A 23045-nucleotide genomic window follows, 5' to 3' on the forward strand; every position below is an offset into this window, starting at 1 on the left:
TATCGTCTAATCAATTTATTAAAGCATTTTAACTTTAAATTTAAATTCAAATTAAATAAATTAGAGACAGTTTATATTTTATCATATTATTATATATCATATTATATATATATATGTATGTAAATTTTATATAGGTGAACGTAGAATTATATTTGGTAATAATAAATTTATATTAGATACATTGCATAGAAATATAATTTAATATTTAAATAGTATATTATAAATTTGATTGAATTATTATTATTTGTTCATTTGTCGATTGACATTAACCGAATTCTAAGATATAAATTATTCCCTTTATCGATCATTTAATTTGAGTTAAAAGCAATATATTCTTTTTACACTTTTATTCTTTTTTGGAGAACATATCTATTGTGTTAACAAAAAAAAACAAAGGAAACAAATAATTTGGAAGTAATTGTAATTCGTTAAGCATTTAGTAGTAATATTAAGTCAGAGTTTACGTATAAGGGACGGAATTTAACGCGCATTAGCGTGCGATAAATTTCAAGTCGGCGGCTGGTCGACCAACGAACAGCAGGCCAGAGCAAGAAGGGACTGCTCAGTAGGAAGGGCAGTAGGAAGGGCGGCACCGTGACGTGCCCGTGTTTCCCTCTTTGCACTCACAACCTCGTTATATTTCTCCTTACGTAATTCGCCAAGCCATCGCGAATAGTAATCGATACGGAAGACATCTATCATCCTAAAGGGCTTTCCCTTAACTCCATTTGAACATTGAAAAGGAAAGAAAGAGAGAAAGAGAGAGAGAGAGTGAGAGGGAATCTAATTTTCCCTTAACACTGATAAACGTACCATCGTAACCAATTATCAATTTTTTTCGGAAGAATTTCTCATAAGTTATTGTAATATTTTGCGAATCTACAAATATTCTTATGTAAATTATAAAAAAAGTAGTAAGATTTTCTCTTCTCTTTTAATTAATAATAATATTGTTACACATTGTATAACAATTAATATCCGTTCACACTTATCTTTGTAATATTATTTGTAAAAATTCGTGTCACACAAAAAATTTGTCACACGTCAATAAAAATTACTTATAATTATTCTCGACTGAGAATTGATGAATTATGTGGTGTGTGTGTGTGTGTATTTGCGTGATCAATAAGTAAGTAACAATTAAAAGTATTTTATATATAAATTAGATACAATTTTCGTTGTCAAAAAGAAAGAACAAAATTACAAATGAATGATTAATTAATTTAATTAAAGATCTTTCATCTAACAAGCCAAGAAAATATCGATCAGAAATATTAGAAAATAACGAAAAATTCGTAGATACAACACTCTGAATAAAATAAACAAAAACTACGATCTATTAAATTAATAATATATACTTTCAATATAATGAAATCATTTAAATTCGTAACGATTGAAAACAGTTAATACCTGAAAATCCATCCTCAAGTTAGCATACCTCTCATGGTAACGTGCAAATCGATAAAAGTGATGCGCTCGCGTGCGCAATAGAGTGGCATAATCGAGAGATGAATAGATCAGGAGAATGAAGGTGTACGATTTACCATATACACGTATATCACACATATATAAAGTAGCATGCATGTTCTCAACACACGCAAATCTGTCTGTATACGTACACGAGCGTACACATGCATGCACACACATATACAGATACATGTTCTCAGGGACGCACATGCGCATAGATTTTCACGCACACGCGTGTACGTCGATATTCGACGATTATTCCGTTCTATCGTTGGTAACTCGTATTCGAAATCGTCCCATCGTCGATCAGTGAGACCAATTTCGAACGTTACCATGGTCCTTTGATTGCTTATCCATCATATGACACGTACATCGTTATGGCTTATTTATGTGCATGAACTTCTTCCATTCTATTCATTTCTATACTTAAGAAGAACTTATTCATCTTATTATTGATTTTCAATTCCTATGTGTCGTATGTGTATTCACTATTCATATATATATATTCGTTATGATGTTAAATATTCATTTTATTTATTATCATTTGTCAATTTATATTAATTTAATATTGTAATAGAAATTGTGTTAGGAATAATTTATGATCGTTAAAGAATAATGTCCTTCAATTGAAGTTATTTAATGATTTGTTTTCCTTATTTTCTTTTCAATTAAAATAATATAGCATTGACTAATAAAATATCTTAGAAACTATGTGTATATCGTGTGTATTTAATATAAATAATAAATTTTTTAATTAATGATTCCTAACTATTCCTCATTGTCACAAATTCAATATTATAGTATAATTATATTATAAAACAACACTTAATATCATACTAGTTTATATTTTATTTAATACTTTTTTCCAACGTTTAGATACAAATTTATTCGGATTAACAATAAATGATGAAAAGAGAAAAGTAAAAGAATCATTTCATTTGAAAAATTATTTATCGACCAATAGGAATATTTATATGATCAACAGTATACTTAAGGATCGAACATAACGTTTAAATACCGCTTGTCCGTATAGCAAGAGAATAAAAACGTTGATCTCGATAGGATCGATAGATCATTCTTGGTGTTCTCGATCAACAACTAGCCCCGAGCTAAAATTCTCAACCAAGATGAAATCAAATGAAAAATCATTTATCTCGGTGTGGTTTGGTTGGTTGGTTGGTTGGTTCTGTGTCGCACGTTGAGAATAATAATTTTCACGAGAGAATGTATTTTCCAATATAAGATCTATTTTATCGATAATGGTATATCGATCAAGTTAACTCAGATCTTTCTATATCTTTCTCAACAACCCGGAAACTCAAGTAGAATCGATCTACAGATCTATAGATCTATCGATTGGGTATTGACGTAAACGGTCGTAGTTCTTTCCACGCCTGCGTAAATTGAAAAATCTCGTTCGATCGAGCATATCCAACAACGTTCTTTGGATCCTAATCATTTGATATCAAGGAAGAAAGATTGATAAAAGCGAAGACAAGAATAAAGAAAACTACCGAGTGTGGTTTTTAAGAAATTGTGGTTATCTAGTAACATGAAAGTGCTACTCGTGTATAACAACATTCTATGCGATTTAAGTACATTGTAAACTGGTATCCTCCTGCTGGGCACTATCCCCCCTCCTCCCCTTTCCACAGCCACCACCACCACCTGCGGGATTATTTTTTTTTTCTAAACAATATATGTAACACGATGTTTTACACGGTTGATATATTCTCTACTTGTACATTATGTTATTTTATCATATTTGTCTAATATCTAACGAAACAAGACGATGATGATGTTGTCTGTTAAATCATCAGATCATTATCGATATACAAATTCATTTAATAATTTCTTTTATTTGTTATTACGATAAAGAAGAGAAAATTGTTCTAACGATTCTCTAATCATGATTTTTATGTTTCCCAACGAAAAGAAACAAACGATAGGTATCAAAAACATATACTCCGTAACAATTGTGGTAACGCGTCAAACAATCTATAGATACACGATAATTAGATAAACATGATAAAGTAGGAGGAGTGGGTAAGGGGAAGGGAACGATGAAAGGGCTCGTCTAATAATTTTCCCCAAGATAATCTCGCGTCCCACGGATGGTGGTGGTGGTTATGGTGGTGGTTATGGTAGGGTGAACGTAATTTCACGATTTGTCAGTCGATAAATCGTTTCCGCCGATCTACCGGCGTTTCGTATTCCCATTGTCAAGTGAAAATGTAGAGTAGTACCGAAGGTATTGCTAGTAACGGTGATTGTGGTGCCGGTTATTGTGTCATTGTTGGAACCCGCACTCGAAAATGGAAATGGTCATGTCGTTAAATAGTCCTACAAAATCCCCATAATCCTCGATAATCCCGCGTACGCTATAAACTTCGCAACACTGGTCGCCAGAAGCATTTTAAAATTTTTTTACTTCCCATGAAAACGAGTGCTGTTTTTCTTTTTTTTTTTTTCTTTTTTTTTTGCGATTATTGGCTGATGTGACGTGTTTTTGTTTTCTTTTTCTTCTTTTTTTTGTTGGATAAAAAGTACGGGGATAATTGTCGCGTATAATCGATTAAAGTGTATTTTTCCGATTATTTAATTGGCTATAAAGTAAAATAAGATTAAATAAAAATAAAAAAAAACAATAGAGAGGATTCTGTCTCACTTGTGAGTCGAGTTTTAAATTGATGTTTGTTAATATTCATACGCGTGTATCGGAAGTTAATCAAAATGATTAAAACATAAAAAGGATCATTTTTTAAAATGTAAGCATATAATAAATTGAACATCACGTCAATGACCTTCCGTTTTGATTATAAATAAATGTAAATATTACGGAAATCATCTCGATCAAAATGAAATTTACATATTATCGTAATAATACATCGTGTTGATTTAATTAATATATCAGATATTTTCCTATAATAATAAATATTTAATAATTTAATTTTAAACTTTATATATATATATATAAATTTATTTTTTAGAACACACAGAAATTAAAATATACTGAAATTTTGATTTACAGAAATTGGAGATAGGAAGGAATCATCTGCCTTATCAACGTGTGAAATAATTCGAAGTAAACGATGATCTAGAAGAAAGATGAATGTTGGTTTTACCTCGGTGAAATATTTCGCGATGAGAATTTGATAAGTAACGGTATAGTAAAGCCAAAAACAAACAAAACAAGAGAAAAAAGAAGAAGAAGAAGAAGAAGAAAGAATTCTTTGGTTATCGAATCCTGTTAGAAAGAAAAAGGAATAGGATCATCTCGCTTTTCTTGGATCAATCGGCGAAGATGTGGATCGAGAGGATCGCTATTGGAACTCTGAAGAAAACTAGATCGATTTACGATTCCGCGGTTGAATAAAAAAAAGAAAGTAAGAAAAAGAAAAAAAAGGAAGAAGCAGAAGAAGAAGAAGAAGAAGAAGAAGAAGAAGAACCGTAAAAGTATAGAGGAATTCTTGACACGTAGTCACGTAGGACGCTTTTGAAATTCAAGAAGACCTTACCTATCGTTTCCGCGGAAACTGAAGAAGAGTCTCTGTTTTCGAATTTGCTGGATGGAAAAGAATAAGAAAAGGAAGAAGAAGAAGAAGAAGAAGAAGAAGAAGAAGGAGGAAGAACGTAAGAGAAGAAAGAGAAAGAAGATGTTAGAAATAACTCCCAAGGCTTGGTTCAATTAACGGTTCACCTAGATCCAAACAAAAACAACGAACAAATGAATTAAAAAGAGAATAGAACTTTAGGATTGGGACAGAATTGCAACATCACATCATACGCGATACTTCAATTGGATTGTGTATTGTTACCTTTTCATCTCGTTGTTTGTTTGTTTGTTTTATTAGACAAATTTCGAATGGTCATTGAAAAGAAAAGTAATTCGTTTCATTTCAAAATGTCGGACTCATTTTTCGCAATAGAAACGTATTAATAAGCGAATGGGTATACGAGCGCGTTCCTATAGTCTCGAGAAAGAAAGAAAGGGTGATAAGGATTTAAACGTGCTCGCAAATCCTGCGAGAACAAATAATATGTGTTTTGGAGGCTTGCCGCGAGCCGGAAGTCGCGATTGGCCCGCCAATTTTGAACCTGGTATGGGCATGCTCTTACCGGATGAAACATACGAGGAACGTTCCTCCTTTAATTCGATAAGCAATAATACTACTGAGGATCTTTTCGATGATATCAACGAATACGAAGCTGCTAAAGCATTAGCTGTTTTACAAAAATGCGACGATTTTTTGAAGAGGAACGGCATCAAGCCAGAATTTTTCTGCAAACATCGAGAAAAATTGGCACTGCAGAGTTGGCTTCTACAAAAATCAAAATTGTCTTCCGGTAAGTTGCATATATTCGTTTTTTCTTTTTTCTTTTTTTTTCTATTTTTCTATTATAGACTTGTTAGAATTATTCTTAGAATTATAATATAATAGATCGGCTATTCAGAAAATCCTCCAACATATGGATGTTTGTATACGAAGTGTCTAAAATAACTCTAGAAATTTCAATGATGTACAGCATTGCATTCTCTGACATTTTTTAAATTTTGCATGCTAAATTTATGACTCGATATGGTATTCTTCGCGTAGATAAAAGAGTGCACTTTAATTTAATATAAGTTTCAATAATATCTATTTACTTTTAGTTTAAAAAATATTTACAAAAACTTTTCAAAGAAATTGCAAAGATGCACAATTTACAGCATTGCATTATCTGACATTTCCTGAACTCTACGTGCTAAATTTATAACTCGATATGGTATTCTACGCGTAGACAAAAGAGTGTACTTTAATTTAATAAAAAAAAATCATTCAAATCCGGTCGCTATAAGTATAAAATATAAATAATAATGAAATATTATTCTTCATCTCTCTGTAGTATATATTTAACAACTATTTCTTTATTTTAATCAAAAGATATCTTTGCCGTTCATTTATTTTTTTTTTGGATATTCTCAAAATAATATATTCTCTCAATATAAAAATAATTTATTCTAAGTGTATCACGCGATTTGAATGAATAATTAATTATATGATTAATCGATGAGGATATATTTTTCACGAGAATTCAGTTTCTATATTTAACGGGCGAGCACATCGTCCAAGTAACACCGGCACGAATCGTTATAATTGATTTAAATGCTCCAGCATTAAGCGAGAGAATATTTCCCGTGCTTGGATAAACTATAAATGTAAAGCTTCATTTTGTCCGGCGCGTGCACGTTAATTGCAATGCCGTTTACCTTTGTCGCGACGATTACCTCCATTTACGAGCACCCCATGTTTATTTCCAGGACAAACATTTTCCATTCTGTACAATTTTGTTTATATTTTATGTTTTTGTTTTTGTTTTTTTCGTTTTTTTTTTTTCTTTTTTTCAAACTTGTTTAATCATACAAATATAGTCATCCGATACTCTCACGATAACGTTGCAACAGTTTTTTTTTTTGTATCGTTTTAGTTTCTTACTTCATTTCTCAATTGTATCTTGCTTGCTTACTTATCATTAACGATCATACATCAACGTAATCATCAACACGATTAATATAATACTGCTTTGATTTATTATTCATCGAAATATTTGACAATTGGTCCCATTAACATAGTTCATTTCGAAAATGATTATTAATTATCTTAAAATTAATCCTATATGCACTTCTATGTATGTCAATTTTTATTGAAAAAAAAATAAATAAATATCATTGTAAATTACTAAATACAATAGTACAAATAAAACGGTTATTTAATCGAATTTAGTTTCTTTCCCTTTACTCATTCACAAAAATTACTATATTATTTTTATTTAATGTAAATTACAAATGAAACATTTACAAAATGTTAGATGTACGGTTGGTAAGGAAAAAAAGAAACAATTATAATAAAAAATTAAATATAATTCAAAGTGCAAAGGGTTAAACGTATAACCAAATAATTATTGTACCTTAACATAATATAATTTTTGTTCTTACAATTAATTAAGATTGACAAGAGATTAATCCTATATCTAGTTATATTAAATTTGTGATCTACGATTGTTTATCTCTTTCTCTTTCTCTCTCTCTCAATCACTCTAATATTTAATGTAAATTTCAAATGAAACATTTATAAAATGTTAGATGTACGGTTGGTAAAGAAAAAAAAAACAATTATAATAAAAAATTAAATATAATTCACAGTGCAAAGGGTTAAACATATAACCAAATAATTATTGTACCTTAACATAATATATTACTTGATTTTTGTTCTTACAATTAATTAAGATTGACAAGAGATTGATCCTATATCTAGTTATATTAAATTTGTGATCTACCATTGTTTATCTCTTTCTCTCTCATTCTTTCAATCACTCTAACTCTTTTATTACGAGTTACGAGTCATACAACTCGAAACATCGAAATATTACACGGTGTATTTCGACGCAGCAGTTTAAGAGCAAGTGCACGCTACAACTATATCATCATCAAGAGTAGTCGAGTTAACGTTGCGAGGAACTAGTTGCTCGTATCAGCAAGAGACCAGCAATACCAGTGCATTCATGGTAATATTGTCTAGCACGCAGGACGACGCGTGCACGCTAACTTTTGAAAATGTTATTGGTTTATATACATATCTATGATATACTAGGTGAGTCAGTAGTTTTAGATCAATCATACGAAATAACTTCAACAATAATTATTTATCTCGAAGTACAATTATTTCAACAATAATAATTTATTGAAGTTACTTTAATGATATTATAGGAAAGATAAAATATAATTTCACGTGTGTTAAAAGTTATTCGTTTGCATAGAGAACGGAGTTATGTTTCGTAAAATTAGACATTTTTGTTGTGCAGATGAAAAACACGTAAGCAATGGTGAAAAGATTTAAAATGTAAAGAAATACAATCAAAAAATACAAATTTTTGTTTAAAATAATGTACAAGCAGTGATTTTCAAAATTGTTAAAGATTTCTTTATAGGAACATCACGAAATATCACACAATTTTTCGATCGTTTTAATTCCATTAACGATTTAAACATAATGATCTTCAATAATATAGTATAAATATCTTTAATAAATAAGTTATCTTTAATGTATCGTAGATGATTATTGCAATTGTCTTAAAAATGTAGTTGCAATTGTAGAAATTCAAAAAAAATGTGTAGTTTTATTTAAAAAATGTTTCCAACTGGAAAAAAGATGAAAAATGTTTCCCATGAAATAACTCAACTCTCGACAACAAATAACTTTTATTTGAAACATTTTCTCTTATCACTATAATTACACAAAATTATTCATGTGGTCGGTGTTATCTTACTCACTCTGTATAATCATATTTGTATATAAACGTATATATGTGTATGCATATACGTAATGCGTGTATGTATGTATGTATATGTAAACTCATAGGTGGATTGGTAACATCGCGTGATCATTTAAAAGATTTCTACGTTAAAACCAAAAAAAAAGGGGAAATTATCAGGAAACTTTTATCGTTTTTCTCATCGAACTGACGACCCACCCTTCCGGGAAAATGTTGTGTAGTTGTAAACGAGCATACTTGCTTTTTGAAACCCGTTTAGTCGGTTATTTCTCTTTTAATATTCCCAATGTTTTAAATATCTTTTTATCTTTTACTTCTTCTTCTTCCTTTTTTTCTCATTTTACATTTTCCTTATTATTATTTCTTATTCAAATTTTATATCTCGTTAAAATCTGTTGGTATGTTAATAATCCTTTTTATGCGAATCTAATAGGTTTGAAAAAGAAAAAAAAAAAAGAAATTCTTTTACCGTCGATATTTATGCCGATAAAATTAATAGAGATGCCCCACGTGATGATAATTTAAATATTCAAAAATTACTTCGATAATAATAAATCAAAGTAAATTGTAAATGTACAAAATTTAAGATCGAAAGTTGAAAGTGTTTTGGTATATATATGGATCATGTTTTAAAATAGCAAAGTACTTTTATCTTATCTAATATTAAAATGTAAATTAATATATCGTGTTAATAATTAGATATTTTTAAAACATTCGTATGTTTTTTTTTTGTATATGTCGAATGCAATGGTGCTAACCGGTAACTTGCATTAACAAAACTTTCTTTATATTTTTTTACATTAATAAAATAAATGAATTACACATGATTACACATTGGAACTTATTTGTTCTAAATAATTGTTCAACATAATATCTAAAAAGAAAAAATTTGCATGCCACACACACTGAACGTGTTAAAATATATTTATATAATATACAATTAATAATATAGATAATTATATTTATATATATAAAATATATACATTCTTTTAACGTAAAAAAAATAAAAAATAAAAAATAAATAATAAATAATAAAAAAAAAACAAAATAATGTATATATATATATATATATGAGTGTAAGGATTATAAGCATCGATCTTAATAAAGTAAAAATTGATATCATTAGAAAATAACAATTTGCACTTTAGACTGATTTAGTAGTCGTGAATTTCGAAGGTCCTTAATCATCGAGCAACAAGTACGATGGTTTAGGTCGAAAGGGCAGAACGAGAACCGACGGGAGGCTAATCGCGTCTCTACCACGTGTAGTCGGCATCTATGAATCGCGAACGAGAGACAGCGAAAAATAAGAGAGAGAGAAAGAGAGAGAGATTTAAAGCATCGGAGAAAAGGTATAGCGTTCACGTACCGGATATTATAGTATCGCTTCTATCTATCTTGGTAAGAAAAGGTCGACTAAACCCTTCAGTATTATTCACTGAGAATCGAACAATGAACGTACTTAGATGATCTACTAGATTTTTATCCGTCATTATTATTATTTTTAATATTTCGCAAAATAAAAAAAATGGTTAGAAATAATTTAACGTTTATACATTTATTATACTACTGATATATGTGTGTGTGTATGTGTCTTTATGTTAAATTCTTCAAATTTATTTCTTATTTTAATATTATCAATATTCTTGTCCAGAAATATATTATTAATATAAGTCTCAAAGGGAATTATAGACGGTTATTAAATCTTATGAACAATTTATTTTGAACTAATTGTACGTTTCGTCCCTTACTGGGGACTTCATCAGCAACTTGATCATTTACAGTTCACGTGTCAATACATATTATCTTTTTTACAGAGTCATACATTTCAATGAWACTTAACATATTACAATACAATTTATTTCTAAACACCTTATCTTATCACACGTAATCAAATACTTTATTTTTTATATTTACACACATACATGTGTTATATTATATTAACAATTAATAATATTTATTTGAATGATTTTTTATTCAAAAATATACACACCAATTCAAGACGCGACGAGAGAGAAATGTACAGAAAAAAAAAAAGTCAAACTATGTAAGACGAATGCGCGCTGACATTATGAAAGAACATTGGCGTTAATTCAAAGAAGATTTGTTGTTTTACTCGAAAACTTTCTTTTTAAAAAGTACTCTGAGGATTCCTCCATTCTTTTGCCTACTTTTCAGAAAGTCAGTATTAAGAAAAGTTTATTTTACGGTTAGAGTATTCCCTCTCGTTTTCTGCTTCTAAAGCCTCGACTATCATTAAGAGCTCATTGAATTTATCTTTTTTCTTCTTCTTCTTCTTCTTCTTCTTCTTCTTCTCCTTATTTCTTTACATTTATTTTTTATCTTTTATTATCTCGACGAGTAATGGTGTTTTATTTTTCTATATGCTATTAACTTTCTTAATTAAATTAATTTATTTTTATATATATTCACGAAAAAAAAAAAAGAAAAATTATTTCGAATGAATGAACCAGCATGCATTGATCAATTTTACGTGTGTGTGTGTATTTTGTATATACATATAGAAATATGAAATAATTAACAATAATAAATAATAAAAACGAAATCGTATTTATGTGAGGATCAATCGTTTGGTGGGGAGGGGAGGGGGACAGGGAGGTTTCACAATTTATCAAGATCAGAATATTCAAACTAGAATTTAGGTTTTGTTCGCTTACGGAAGCCGCCTATTTTCTGTCTCTATCTATCTCGTAATGGTAAAGCGTAGAGTTAGGTACCATTCAAGCGAATCAGTAACGCGAGAGCACGGTTATCTCCTGATCGTAATAAATCAACGGGAGACCTAATTAACCGAGGACCAGACCCATAATGGAAGCTTCATTATCGTCGAGTCACCGCTAATTACGCGGATTCGCGGCTGACACGATGCCAGCCTAAACGTAAGTTTACGCGTTTACTATAGAAAGAGAGAGAGAGACGATCATTGTATGAGTAACATGATTGATTTCATCCCCTCCCCTCCTCCTATTCTCCCTTTAAATTTTCATCGTTTTCCATAATACATTTAAGAGTTTTATTTTTTACATTTATAATATCTTGTACATAGATTTTTTGATTGCAATATATTATTGTACATTAGGTTCATTTTTAAAATGATTTAATCGTTATTCATTATCGTTTGATATTATCATTTGTTACGATCGCTAGAATATTTTTTAAATGGTAAAAAATGAAGACAAAAAAAAGAGAAAAATTTAATTAAATTATTAAATGATATAAAAATAATATAATATATATATACTTATATATTACTTGTATTATTATTACTATTATTTTCGATTATTTTCTTTTTTATATATCTTATAATTATTTAACAATTTGTATTATCTCAAATAGTTAACAAAATATTTGTTTCTTGATTAACCCCTAATATTCGAAAAAAAAAACATAAATTAACATATCTTTGGAATAGATTTATTATCTAGCTTTTACTCATACGGTAGTTAAAAAAATAATTAATCCACTTATATCGATCCAAATAATAATCTTTCAAAACCTTGTTTTTTTTTTTCAATCCTCTCGAATTTTGATTCCATTCAAAAGACATAGATCTTACGTGTATCATAAAATAATAATAGCACCGGTAGCTTTTAGCTTTTTGATTTGTAGGAATTTGAATTCTCCCAGTTGGTAACTTGCAATCCAGTCATTTCTCTATTTTATCGTAGCAGCTGGTTTATACTAGTAGGTCAATGGGGTAAAGCCGTATCGGATTTTGGGCGTATGTGAAAATTGATTTTATTTCTCGACGTAGTATCGATGCTAGAGAACGGACCACCAAACCGACGATCCACGTTTTCACTGCTCGTTCGCCATTTAACCACGATATCAATTTCCATAATAAATGTATCCATAAATTTCCATGATAAATAACAACACTCTAACTACGTAGTTACGAAAGGAGAAAAAGAGAGAGACAAAGAGAGACGGATAGAGAGATAGATAGATAGATAGAGAGAGAGAGAGAGGGGGGGAGAGGGAGAGTGAGTGGTCCTGTATCTGTGTGCGTATGTATTTTTGTTCAAATTTTTCATTTGATTTACATCATTGCAATATTTAGGAATACAGCTGTTACGTTTCACTTAATTTAATACACATGTTACCAAGATTACTACTACTATTACTGTTTTGTATACTGTAATATTATAATTATTATTTTATTATATTTCTTATGCATTTGAATTTAATTTTGTTCGAATATGCCAGGAGAGAAATGTTTTAGATTAAAGGTACAAATTTGCAAAAATCTATTTTACACTATTTTCAAATGCGTCAAGAATATAAATGACCCTTCTAATTTATTTTTTTTTCTAATATAATCAATCGAATCAAACAATAATTCATTTGCATTGTATAATCGTAAAGATCTATAAAAAATGATTCTCTAATATGGTCTTCATTTTTGATCGCAAATATAATCTAAAAACTATTATTCAATTTCGATCGAATTAAAACTTTTTATTATTATTATTATCATTATTACTTTCTCTTCCATTTATCTTCAAATAAATAATAGTACAATTTTTTAATAACAATTATAATCTGTTCTTCAAATTTTAATAATACAATAAATTTTAATATTATATTCTTACATTGAATAACACGGTGGACAAAAAAATGGAACTGATGGGGTGGGAAGAAAAAGGTAAAGAAAAAGAGAAAGAGAAAAAAAAAGGATAGAATAAAAAAGAAAGAGAAATCTTGTAGGACGATCGAAGGATGTGTCAGAGTTTGGTGAGCGGGGTTGAAGGGGGAAGGGGTGGCAGAGTGTTGGGGGAGGAGGTTGGGCGTTAGCAAAGTTTTATCGGAATTTATTAGCGACGGGAAATCGACGAAGAGAGCTCGTAATGACCGAGGCATTACTAATGGGAAGGCGTGGAAGGGGATCTGTCGGAAGGGGTTGCAAAAAAGGGCGGAACTGGCTGCCAACGCAACAGAACGTCGATGCAAAAGCAAACAAAACGTTGAGAAAGAATGAGAGAGATAGAGAATGACTGAATGAGTAAGTGAGTGAGTGAGTGAGAGATAGGTGTTGCCCCCATAAATCACGTCGCTCATGCGCCATCTTTCTCACACCTTTTCCCATGCATCCTTCCTTCATCTTTCTTTATTTCTTTCTTTCTTTCTTTCTTTAATTTTTTTTTTACCCATAACCCCCCTTCGTCGTTTGTGTTATTTTTTTATTATTTAACAGTAGTAGTAGAAGAATTCTTCTTTTCTTTTCTTAACTTTGTGTTTTTTTTTTTTTATTATCATTATATTATTGTTATTGTTATATTATAATTGTAGGACAAACAAATTCAAGAATAGTAAAAAAGGTTATTTCGTAGATGAGAATAAAAAATATTTTTGCTGCGCTTAACTTTTTCCCCAGATTATTATTTCTCGTTCGGTATTGGTAAATTGTATTGTTGTTGTTGTTGTTGTTGTTGTTGTTGTTGTTATATTTAGTTAGACGGATAATCGAATAAACATTTAAAAAGAAATCCGTATTAAATGTTGAATACGTTTTTCGATTCTATCAGTATTTTTTTTTTTTTTCGTATCTTGTTATTCGAATAAATATATAAATAAATAATACAATGTAAATATTTTAATCGATGGTGATTTTTCAACGAAATATCCGGCGCGATCTCAATTTATTTATTTTTATTTTATTTTATTTTATTTTATTTTCTATTATTTTATATATATATATATTATTTTTATCCTATTCTTTTCGTTTTTCTTTTCGTACGCGTATTAAATTCATATTCGATATGGAAAAAAGAAAAAGAAACAAAATTAAAAAAAAAATAACGTAAAAATATAATAATTTGAATCAAATTTGTCGAGCTATAAAGATTTAATTTTCCTGAAATGTTAAAACGTATTGCGGAGAGATATATGAAATAGTTCAGTATTAATTTATCCTATCTGTGTTACAAATTTCAAAGGATTTCTTAAATGATTTTATTTAATACTTTTACAAGTTAAATTATATAAAATTTTATATTAATATTTTGTCATATATTATATTATATTATTATTATAAAATAATTCACATATAAATTGTACGGAAAGATTAACCGCGATGAAATATTCATTAGAAATAAAAATTGACTGTTTACACAAAATGTACAAAGTAGAAATAAACAATTATTTTATTGAATTTTAATATTATATACAATACAATATAATATAATTTTATAGAAATGATATAAAGTAACTGATTACTCTCTCTCTCTCTCTCTCTCTTTCTCTATCTGAAATTAGAAATTCCATTAAGAACAATTTAATGACCATCAATTGAATACACATTTCATTCGTTGTTTAGAGACAAAAAAAAACACGTTTTTATCGTCAACGCCGAAAATACCATACGACCATTTACAGTTCTACCTTTTATGACTTACCATACCATTATTTTTTCTATCTAGGATCGAATCTAGGATATAAATGATCAAATCTTACGTCCCAAGTAATATTACCTTTTATTACAAAATAACTAACAGCAATTTAAACGATTTTATGACTGTATCTAAAAGTAATAAATTAATATTCAAGAGATTTTCAATAAAAAAAATAATGATACTCTAATGATTAGAAGTATTCAAAAAAAAAAAAAAGAATTACTAACATCAAATACAAGTAAGAACTATGTAACCATGTAACCATTTTCCCATATACCCATACATTAATGAAATCATTGCGACACATTTATAATACGAACTTTAATGATACTAAAAATACAATATAAAAATATATAATGATTCATAGAAAATAAAAAAAATAATACAGTGTAAGAACTCACTTATATTGAGTTAAGTAGCTCGTTTAATCGTTGTACTTAGATAAAAGGAAGAAGTAGTACTTTGAGAGGACTCTTTCGCACCGCGATCGGGATATTCGATCGTCGGTAAATTGACCCTTCTTCTACTAGTTGAGAAACCTCTTTCATCTTTTTCTTTTCTCTTGTTTCTCTATATCTATCTCTCTTTCTTACCAACAACAACAACAACACATAGTCACGTATACCTTCTTCCCCAAGCATGATTCTTCCGTAAAGTAAAAGGGCTTCTAATCAATCGTACGATCGCGTGAGACAACTACGAAGGAACTTTGGCACCGCATTAATTACTCACCACTAACAATGGCGCAATAATTAACAATTACGCAGTACTGATAATTATATACCCGGTTTGCTGAATTATCGACCACCTTATTTATTATTCCCCCTCCTTTTACTTGGATAATAATTCTTGGCTTTAAATACATACAAGTACATATGTAAATGCCATTCGAGAATGATTCACAAACCGTTTCTACAAATGTTTCAGTGAATTCATTAGGAATTGAAATAATCCCTCCTTTTGTTTCCTATTTCGATAAAATCGTAATTGAAAAAAAATCAATTGGATTGTTTTCCCAATTAAATTGATTTTCTAATATAATTATTATACAAACGTTTTGATTATTATTATAAGTGTTTAATTGAATTTGATTTAATGTTTGTTTGTAATAGTTATGACGAGAATCATTGATCTGAATTCACTAGGAATTGAAATAACCCCTTTTGTTTCCTATTTCGATAAAATCGTAATTGAAAAAAAATCAATTGRATTGTTTTCCCAATTAAATTGATTTTCTAATATAATTATTATACAAACGTTTTGATTATTATTATAAATGTTTAATTGAATTTGATTTAATGTTTGTTTGTAATAGTTATGACGAGAWTCATTGATCTGAATTTATTAGGAATTGAAATAACCCCTTTTGTTTCCTATTTCGATAAAATCGTAATTGAAAAATATCGATTTGTAAATCGATATTTTTTAACATAATTATTATACAAACGTTTTGATTATTATTATAAATGTTTAATTGAATTTGATTTAATGTTTGTTTGTAATAGTTATGACGAGAATCATTGATCTGAATTCACTAGGAATTGAAATAACCCCTTTTGTTTCCTATTTCGATAAAATCGTAATTGAAAAATAAATCAATTGAATTGTTTTCTCGATTATAAATCGATATTTTTTTAACATAATTATTATACAAACGTTTTGATTATTATTATAAGTGTTTAGTTGAATTTGATTTAATGTTTATTTGTAATAGTTATGACGAGTATCATAAAAATAATATTAAGTCTAGTAAATCATTGTAGATTACAAGAAAGATATAAATATATGTACTTCCTTATCGCATTTATCTAATTTCTTATTAGATAAGTTAACCAGTGGATATAATCGTTATGTGAGGTAAATATAAACGCGAAGAAACTCGCACTCAATTGAAAAGAATTACGAAAGCTGTGAGCGTAGTCGAAGGACTTGAAACCGGATCACCACTTATAGGGTACGATCACGACGTGCTCCGATTACTACGATCACTAGTGTATCGAACTACCTTTTTCCTTTTTTTTTTTTTACTACCATAAAAACAAAAAAAAAACCAAATAAATTTACCCTATCTACCGTAATCGCAATAACGAAAGTACGCTATTAGGAGTTTAGAAAAAAGAAAAACAAAAAAATGTTTCACCAGTTAAATACATATGGGGATAAATATAAGATACAATTAAATGAACATTATTCGAAATAATGGTGTTTAGAGATAATTAATTAAATAAAGATAAGTTATCAAATAATATGCTTTAATGTATGATAAGTATGTGAAAAAATAATAATAATAATTTCTTATTAATTTATATAATTATCATCTGATATTTTCTTGGGTAATTATACGTAATACAACAATTTATTTATATTCTTTTATACTATTTCCAACAGTTTACCTAATCTATTATTTTCAAATTGTCTAATTATAGATCTACCACGATTAAACAATAAATATCTCAAAATAATATCAATTTAAATGATCAAAAAGATTCCAATTCCGAGATCAATTAAACGAGGAAAAAATACAACGAATCTTTTGAACCCACACAAATTAAATAATAATATACATTCTTTAACGCAAATAAAATGAATAATGATTAAACGTATCTACAAACTATCACGAATTTGTAACACGTTAGAAAATAAATTCCTAATTATTTTTTTTGTGTTTCTTTAAACACACGGTGGGAGGGGTGGTGAGGGTGTTCACTTTAACGTTGAAGTTCCATAACCCATAAGAGTTTTCTTTAAATAAATTCACACTGATATAGACGGGTAGGTCACGATCGATCATTCTTGTTAATTAATTCATCCGTCAATTAGCGGATACGGTGTGCATACTCGTTCTTGTTTTCTCTCTCTTCCCCCATATTCTCTCTCTCTCTCTCTCTCTCTCTCTCTCTTTAATTCTCTCTTTCATCGTCTCTACAAGACGCGAGCAGTTTCTCACTTAAGAAATGAGAGACGGAAGAAGAGTAAACTCGCTCTTGAGAATATAACAGAGAGAAACGAGAATATAGCGAGAAGATGTTACAAAAAAGGTACCGCTAAAGGGGGGGCAGGGGGCAGGGGGGGGACGTGGCGGTGGTGATGGTGGTGGAAGGGTGCAAGGCCGAAGGGCCAGCACTTCCCTGGGAATTTAATTAAAGTGCGAGATGAGAGGAAAGGTGAAGAGAGAGTAGAATAGATACAAGAAGTAGAAGTAGAAGTAGAAGTAGAAGTAGTAGAAGAAGAAGAAGAAGAAGAAGAAGAGGAAGACTAAAGCAAAAAGCTTCCATCGAAGGCAAGTCCCTTTCTCGCTTCTCTCTAATGATTTTCTCGTACGTTGAAAGTACATGACGAGGTAAAGGGGGAAGAATGGGGAGGGGCGGGTGGGGGGGGGAGCCCAAGCTTTCTGTTCGTGTCTCGTTTGCAAAATGACGCTCGTTTTGCCCCATGCTTATAGATATACATGCTTATATATATATATAGTATGGTTATGGTGAAAGAACTTGCTATAATTAGAAATGAATTGGAAAATCTTTACCCGCATTTACGTAATTGTTTAGAACATTAAATAGAAAGAGAGAGAAAGAGAGAGAGAGAGAGAGAGAATGACGTAACTCGTATATTAAATAATTACTTAATTACAATTTTTGTTCGTGTTCTTTAAACTTTTACTACATTTTGTGAAATATTTAATTGAATAAATAAGAAAATAAATTTGATTGCGTTGTCATTCAAATTTATTGGCATTTCGAAATGAAATGTATTGTGTTATTTAATTTGTCCCGTAATCTTTAGTGTTTTTAATTGAATAATTAATTTATTATATATGTTTTCCTTTTTTCTGCACACTCTTCTTATAAATAATAGTAATAATAATTAAAAAGGAAGATATAATTGTTTATTAAAAATCTGATGTTAATATGAACTAATATTATTTGAAAATTAATTAAAGAAAATCCAGTCAAATATTTTTTTATATTAAATAATAAGCTGTAAATTTGATTATTTGACAGTCATTGATAAAATTCTAACAAATAGGGACCATTAAAAATAACTATTAAGAATCTTCCTATTCCTATAACTATAATTCTTCCTCGAACTTACTATCACCCTACACCATAGTAATTTTAATGACATACATAAACGTTTACGCCAGGAGATATGGGAATATGAAATCGTGAATGATAAAACAGCAATACCAGACAGATTTATTGCTCTTTGTTGACACAGAGAAATCCCGATCGTAGAGAGGGATTATTTTTATTTCCTTTCTTGTTTCAGATTCGTTCAACCAATCCACCCTTTTTCCCCCATTCGCCCTTTACCCTCCCCCCATACACACACCCCACCCCGCGCTCTTCTCTCCTAGGCGTAAAAGGAATTTCTGATTTCGTTTTTACGAGTACAATATAACTAATACAAAACTTACATGTATATATATATGTTCTTTTGTCATTATATAAATGTTAAATCTTTTTTTGTGATTAATCTTTTAAAGGAAAATATTTAAATTATCTTTCGGTAATAAAACTTTTTGATATATTATTTTTCTTTTCTTTTCTTTTCTTTCTTTTTTTTTCTTTCTTTTTTTACTGGAAGTAATACGAATTCTCGCGTTAACCTGAGAAGAAGTACAAAAATTTACCCTTTTCATTCGAACTTAAAAAGATAATCCTCGGCATTGTCCGACGTTCGACTTAGCGTAACTTTTCGTCCTATTCTTCTTCTTCTTCTTCTTCTTCTTCTCTTTCCATTTCCTGAAAAGCTGAGGATTGTATAACCGTAGACGTGTTTCGCGTTTTCACACTTTGTATGTATTACATAAAAGGAAAATTCTTTGAAAGATTAACAGTAAAAGTTGAGAAAAATTTATCCCAATGTCATTTTTTATTTCTTTTTTCCTTCATTTATTTATATATTATTGTTTCTATATTATTAAATGTTATTATATCGTATAAAAGTATAGAGAAAAATGTGTATAGATTTGTAGATATATTATTTTTGTTATTAATAATATTTTTGCGAAAATTTTCATTATTTTTAATATTCTTTTGTTCCACACACACACACACACACACAGTAAATTGAAGTATGACGTACAAGGTAAATAATTAAAGTACTATATTGCGACTTTTGTCAAATAACTATCGTACGTTAGCAAAGTAGAAACGGTTATACATAAAAGAAAAAAAAAAAAAAAAGAAAAAGAAAAATTGTAGCTTCAGAAATTTTTCATTAAAAATTGCTACGAACTTTTTTTTTTTTTACGAAAGACTCGCTGAAAGTTTTGTTAGTACGAAATATTCGTGCTTTTGTTCTCGTCCGATGATCCCGATTCTATGTGTCATAACGAACGAACGAACGAACGTTATAAAGACAACGTTACGAATAATAAACGTCCGTATTCGCGATAAACGAATGCGAATGTTTACGAATTTCAATGGATTTTCGAGACCCTTTTATATTTCCCGTTTTACGTTCGATTTATTCATCGTTAAATGTTTCCCGAATATCTCAAAAAATGTTAATCAATAATATGTGTTAAATATATATATATGTATATGTATATGTGTATAGATAAATGATAAAAGAGTACAAATATTTCTATACGTTTGAAATTAAACGTCAGTCACATACGTTTCAATAAGTCGTAACACTTGTTTATTCATAATAATAATGTGCATGCATGATGTCTCGATATAATCAAATAAAAAAAAAGAAATATTCTAATGTTTATCTTTTAAATTTTTTTTTCTTTTCTATTAGGAAAATGTTACGCGATCAATTATATTTTGGAATAAATATGAATGATAAAAGATTGCGTTAAATATGACAAAAAAGAAACATCCCCTCCTACATTTTCCCGAAATTATATTTAAAATAAAAATCATTTATATTTCAATTTATATCCTCATACGTATAGATATATATCAAATTAAACACAAATCTTTTTTACCATTCAATAAATTTCCATAATTATTCTTTAATTAAACATTCTCAAATGTAAAAACTTTTGTAAATGACACACAAAATGTCATTAATAAAAATCATTTATAATTACGTACACACGTCGTATTTAATTTTCATCATAAAAATCATTAATGTCATTATTGACAAAAAAAAATCATTTTTATATTTAAATACCTGTCGTAACAATCTCCCATACACACACACACACACACATAACGCACAAATCCTTTTTACGTATATAAATATTTCAAACTATTTACGCGACGATTTACGTTCGTCCAATCATTAAATCTTATCTTTAAATATATATATGAAAATTCTTCTCTCACTTGAACAATATAAAAAAAAGTTCTTTTCTTTTATATTATTACGAGACGTACCGAATGATGATGATAATAAAAAAGGGGAAAAAAAAAAAAGAAGAAAAAAAAAATCAAGAAGATAAGAAAATAATCTCGGCACGTAAGAGACGCATATTAAACAGGGAAATGAAATGGTCTTTCAATATAATACGTCAGGTTTGAATCGTCCTTGGGAATACGTGTTCGATTTTAAGCATGTATTTCTCTGTAAGGCAGCTTCTTCGATCTGCGCTTATGCGAATCTCATTTTCTCCTATAGCCCAACGTGTAACTTCTTCTTCTTCTTCTTCTTCTTCTCTCTTCTTCTTTTTCTTTTTCCTTTTCTACAGTCGAGATAAGCCAGTATACAGACGGGAGGATCTTAAGGATGCGCCCATGAACCTTGTTACCAAAGGTATACACATACACTTCCATATATTTCTATGTATATACGTTTAAGTATACTCGTAGAAAAAATGGGAAGATAAGGGACAGCTTATTTTGTGGTTTATCCTAAAGGCACGTTCGACGAATCTAACACTGAATAGTAATATTAATAGCAATCCATATAGTTTCACTTATTTCCAACAACGATATCTTTTCCTGTAATTTTTTTTTAATTCCAAATACACACGTGGTGTACACTCACTCATCGTAGGTAGATACTATGGACAACTTTTTCTTGTTATTTGTTTTTTTTTATTTATTCTTTGTGAGGGAGAGAGAGGGTATATTATAATAGATATACGTTACTTGATAGGGGGATGATTTTTCGAATTTATAAAATTTAATTTATTAGGAATTTTGCGAATATTTATTTTTTTGGATTCGAACGATTAAAAATAATTCAAAGTTATTAGGAGATATAAAGAAAATATACTTTTTTTGTATTAATGATATATAAACAATTGATAGTATATTAGAAAATTGATGAATAATTGTAAGTAAAATTGTAATCATTATATACTTGTATCATGAAATCAGATTACGTTCGTTTGAATACAATTTTATCGATTAAATGTGTTGCTTTTATATTCGATTTAAAAATTGGCAATGTTTTTTTTTTTTGATTTGGAAACTTTATTTAACGTGATTATTTTGCGTATAAAATGTGGAAAAATAAAATATTGGTCTTAATTGTAAAACCATCGAATGAATTTTCTGTATACATAGAAACGATTGAAAGTTCGGTGAAAACGATTTATCATTCTGCGTCACTTGAGTATCAAGGTACACGACCGAGCGGCCTGGAATAATTTGTTCGCTCGATTAGATATTGAAAAGCTGTAAACCCGCTCGGTCGGTCGGTTGGTTGGTTGGTTGGTTGGTTGGTTGGTTGGTTGGTTGGTTGGTTGATCGAAAGAAATAAGAAAGAGGATACCATGGAATAATACGTCAAGTTACTGATGCCAAGAGATCATCGAGCGTAGAAAACTTATATTAATATTTATATATATATATATTTATATTTAAAAATTGTTTCAATGTTCTAACAAAGCTTTGTCTAATATAATATAATATAAACTTATATTAATATATATATATTTATATTTAA

The 23045-nt window shown here is 29.1% G+C and overlaps 1 protein-coding gene across 1 annotated transcript in view; it reads left to right on the top strand.

The window, feature by feature from the left end:
- Positions 1-23045, top strand: part of LOC106786303 (myosin-I heavy chain) — a 93077-nt gene that overhangs the window by 34621 nt on the left and 35411 nt on the right. Inside the window, exon 2 of the mRNA XM_014747525.1 lies at positions 4499-5814. Within this exon, the coding sequence (XP_014603011.1) occupies positions 5415-5814 (400 nt within the window). The 5' untranslated portion in view covers positions 4499-5414. The remainder of the gene's footprint in view (positions 1-4498; positions 5815-23045) is intronic.

Source organism: Polistes canadensis, unplaced genomic scaffold (assembly GCF_001313835.1).
Source record: "Polistes canadensis isolate GaletaPanama2010 unplaced genomic scaffold, ASM131383v1 scaffold_71, whole genome shotgun sequence".
NCBI lineage: Eukaryota > Metazoa > Arthropoda > Insecta > Hymenoptera > Vespidae > Polistes > Polistes canadensis.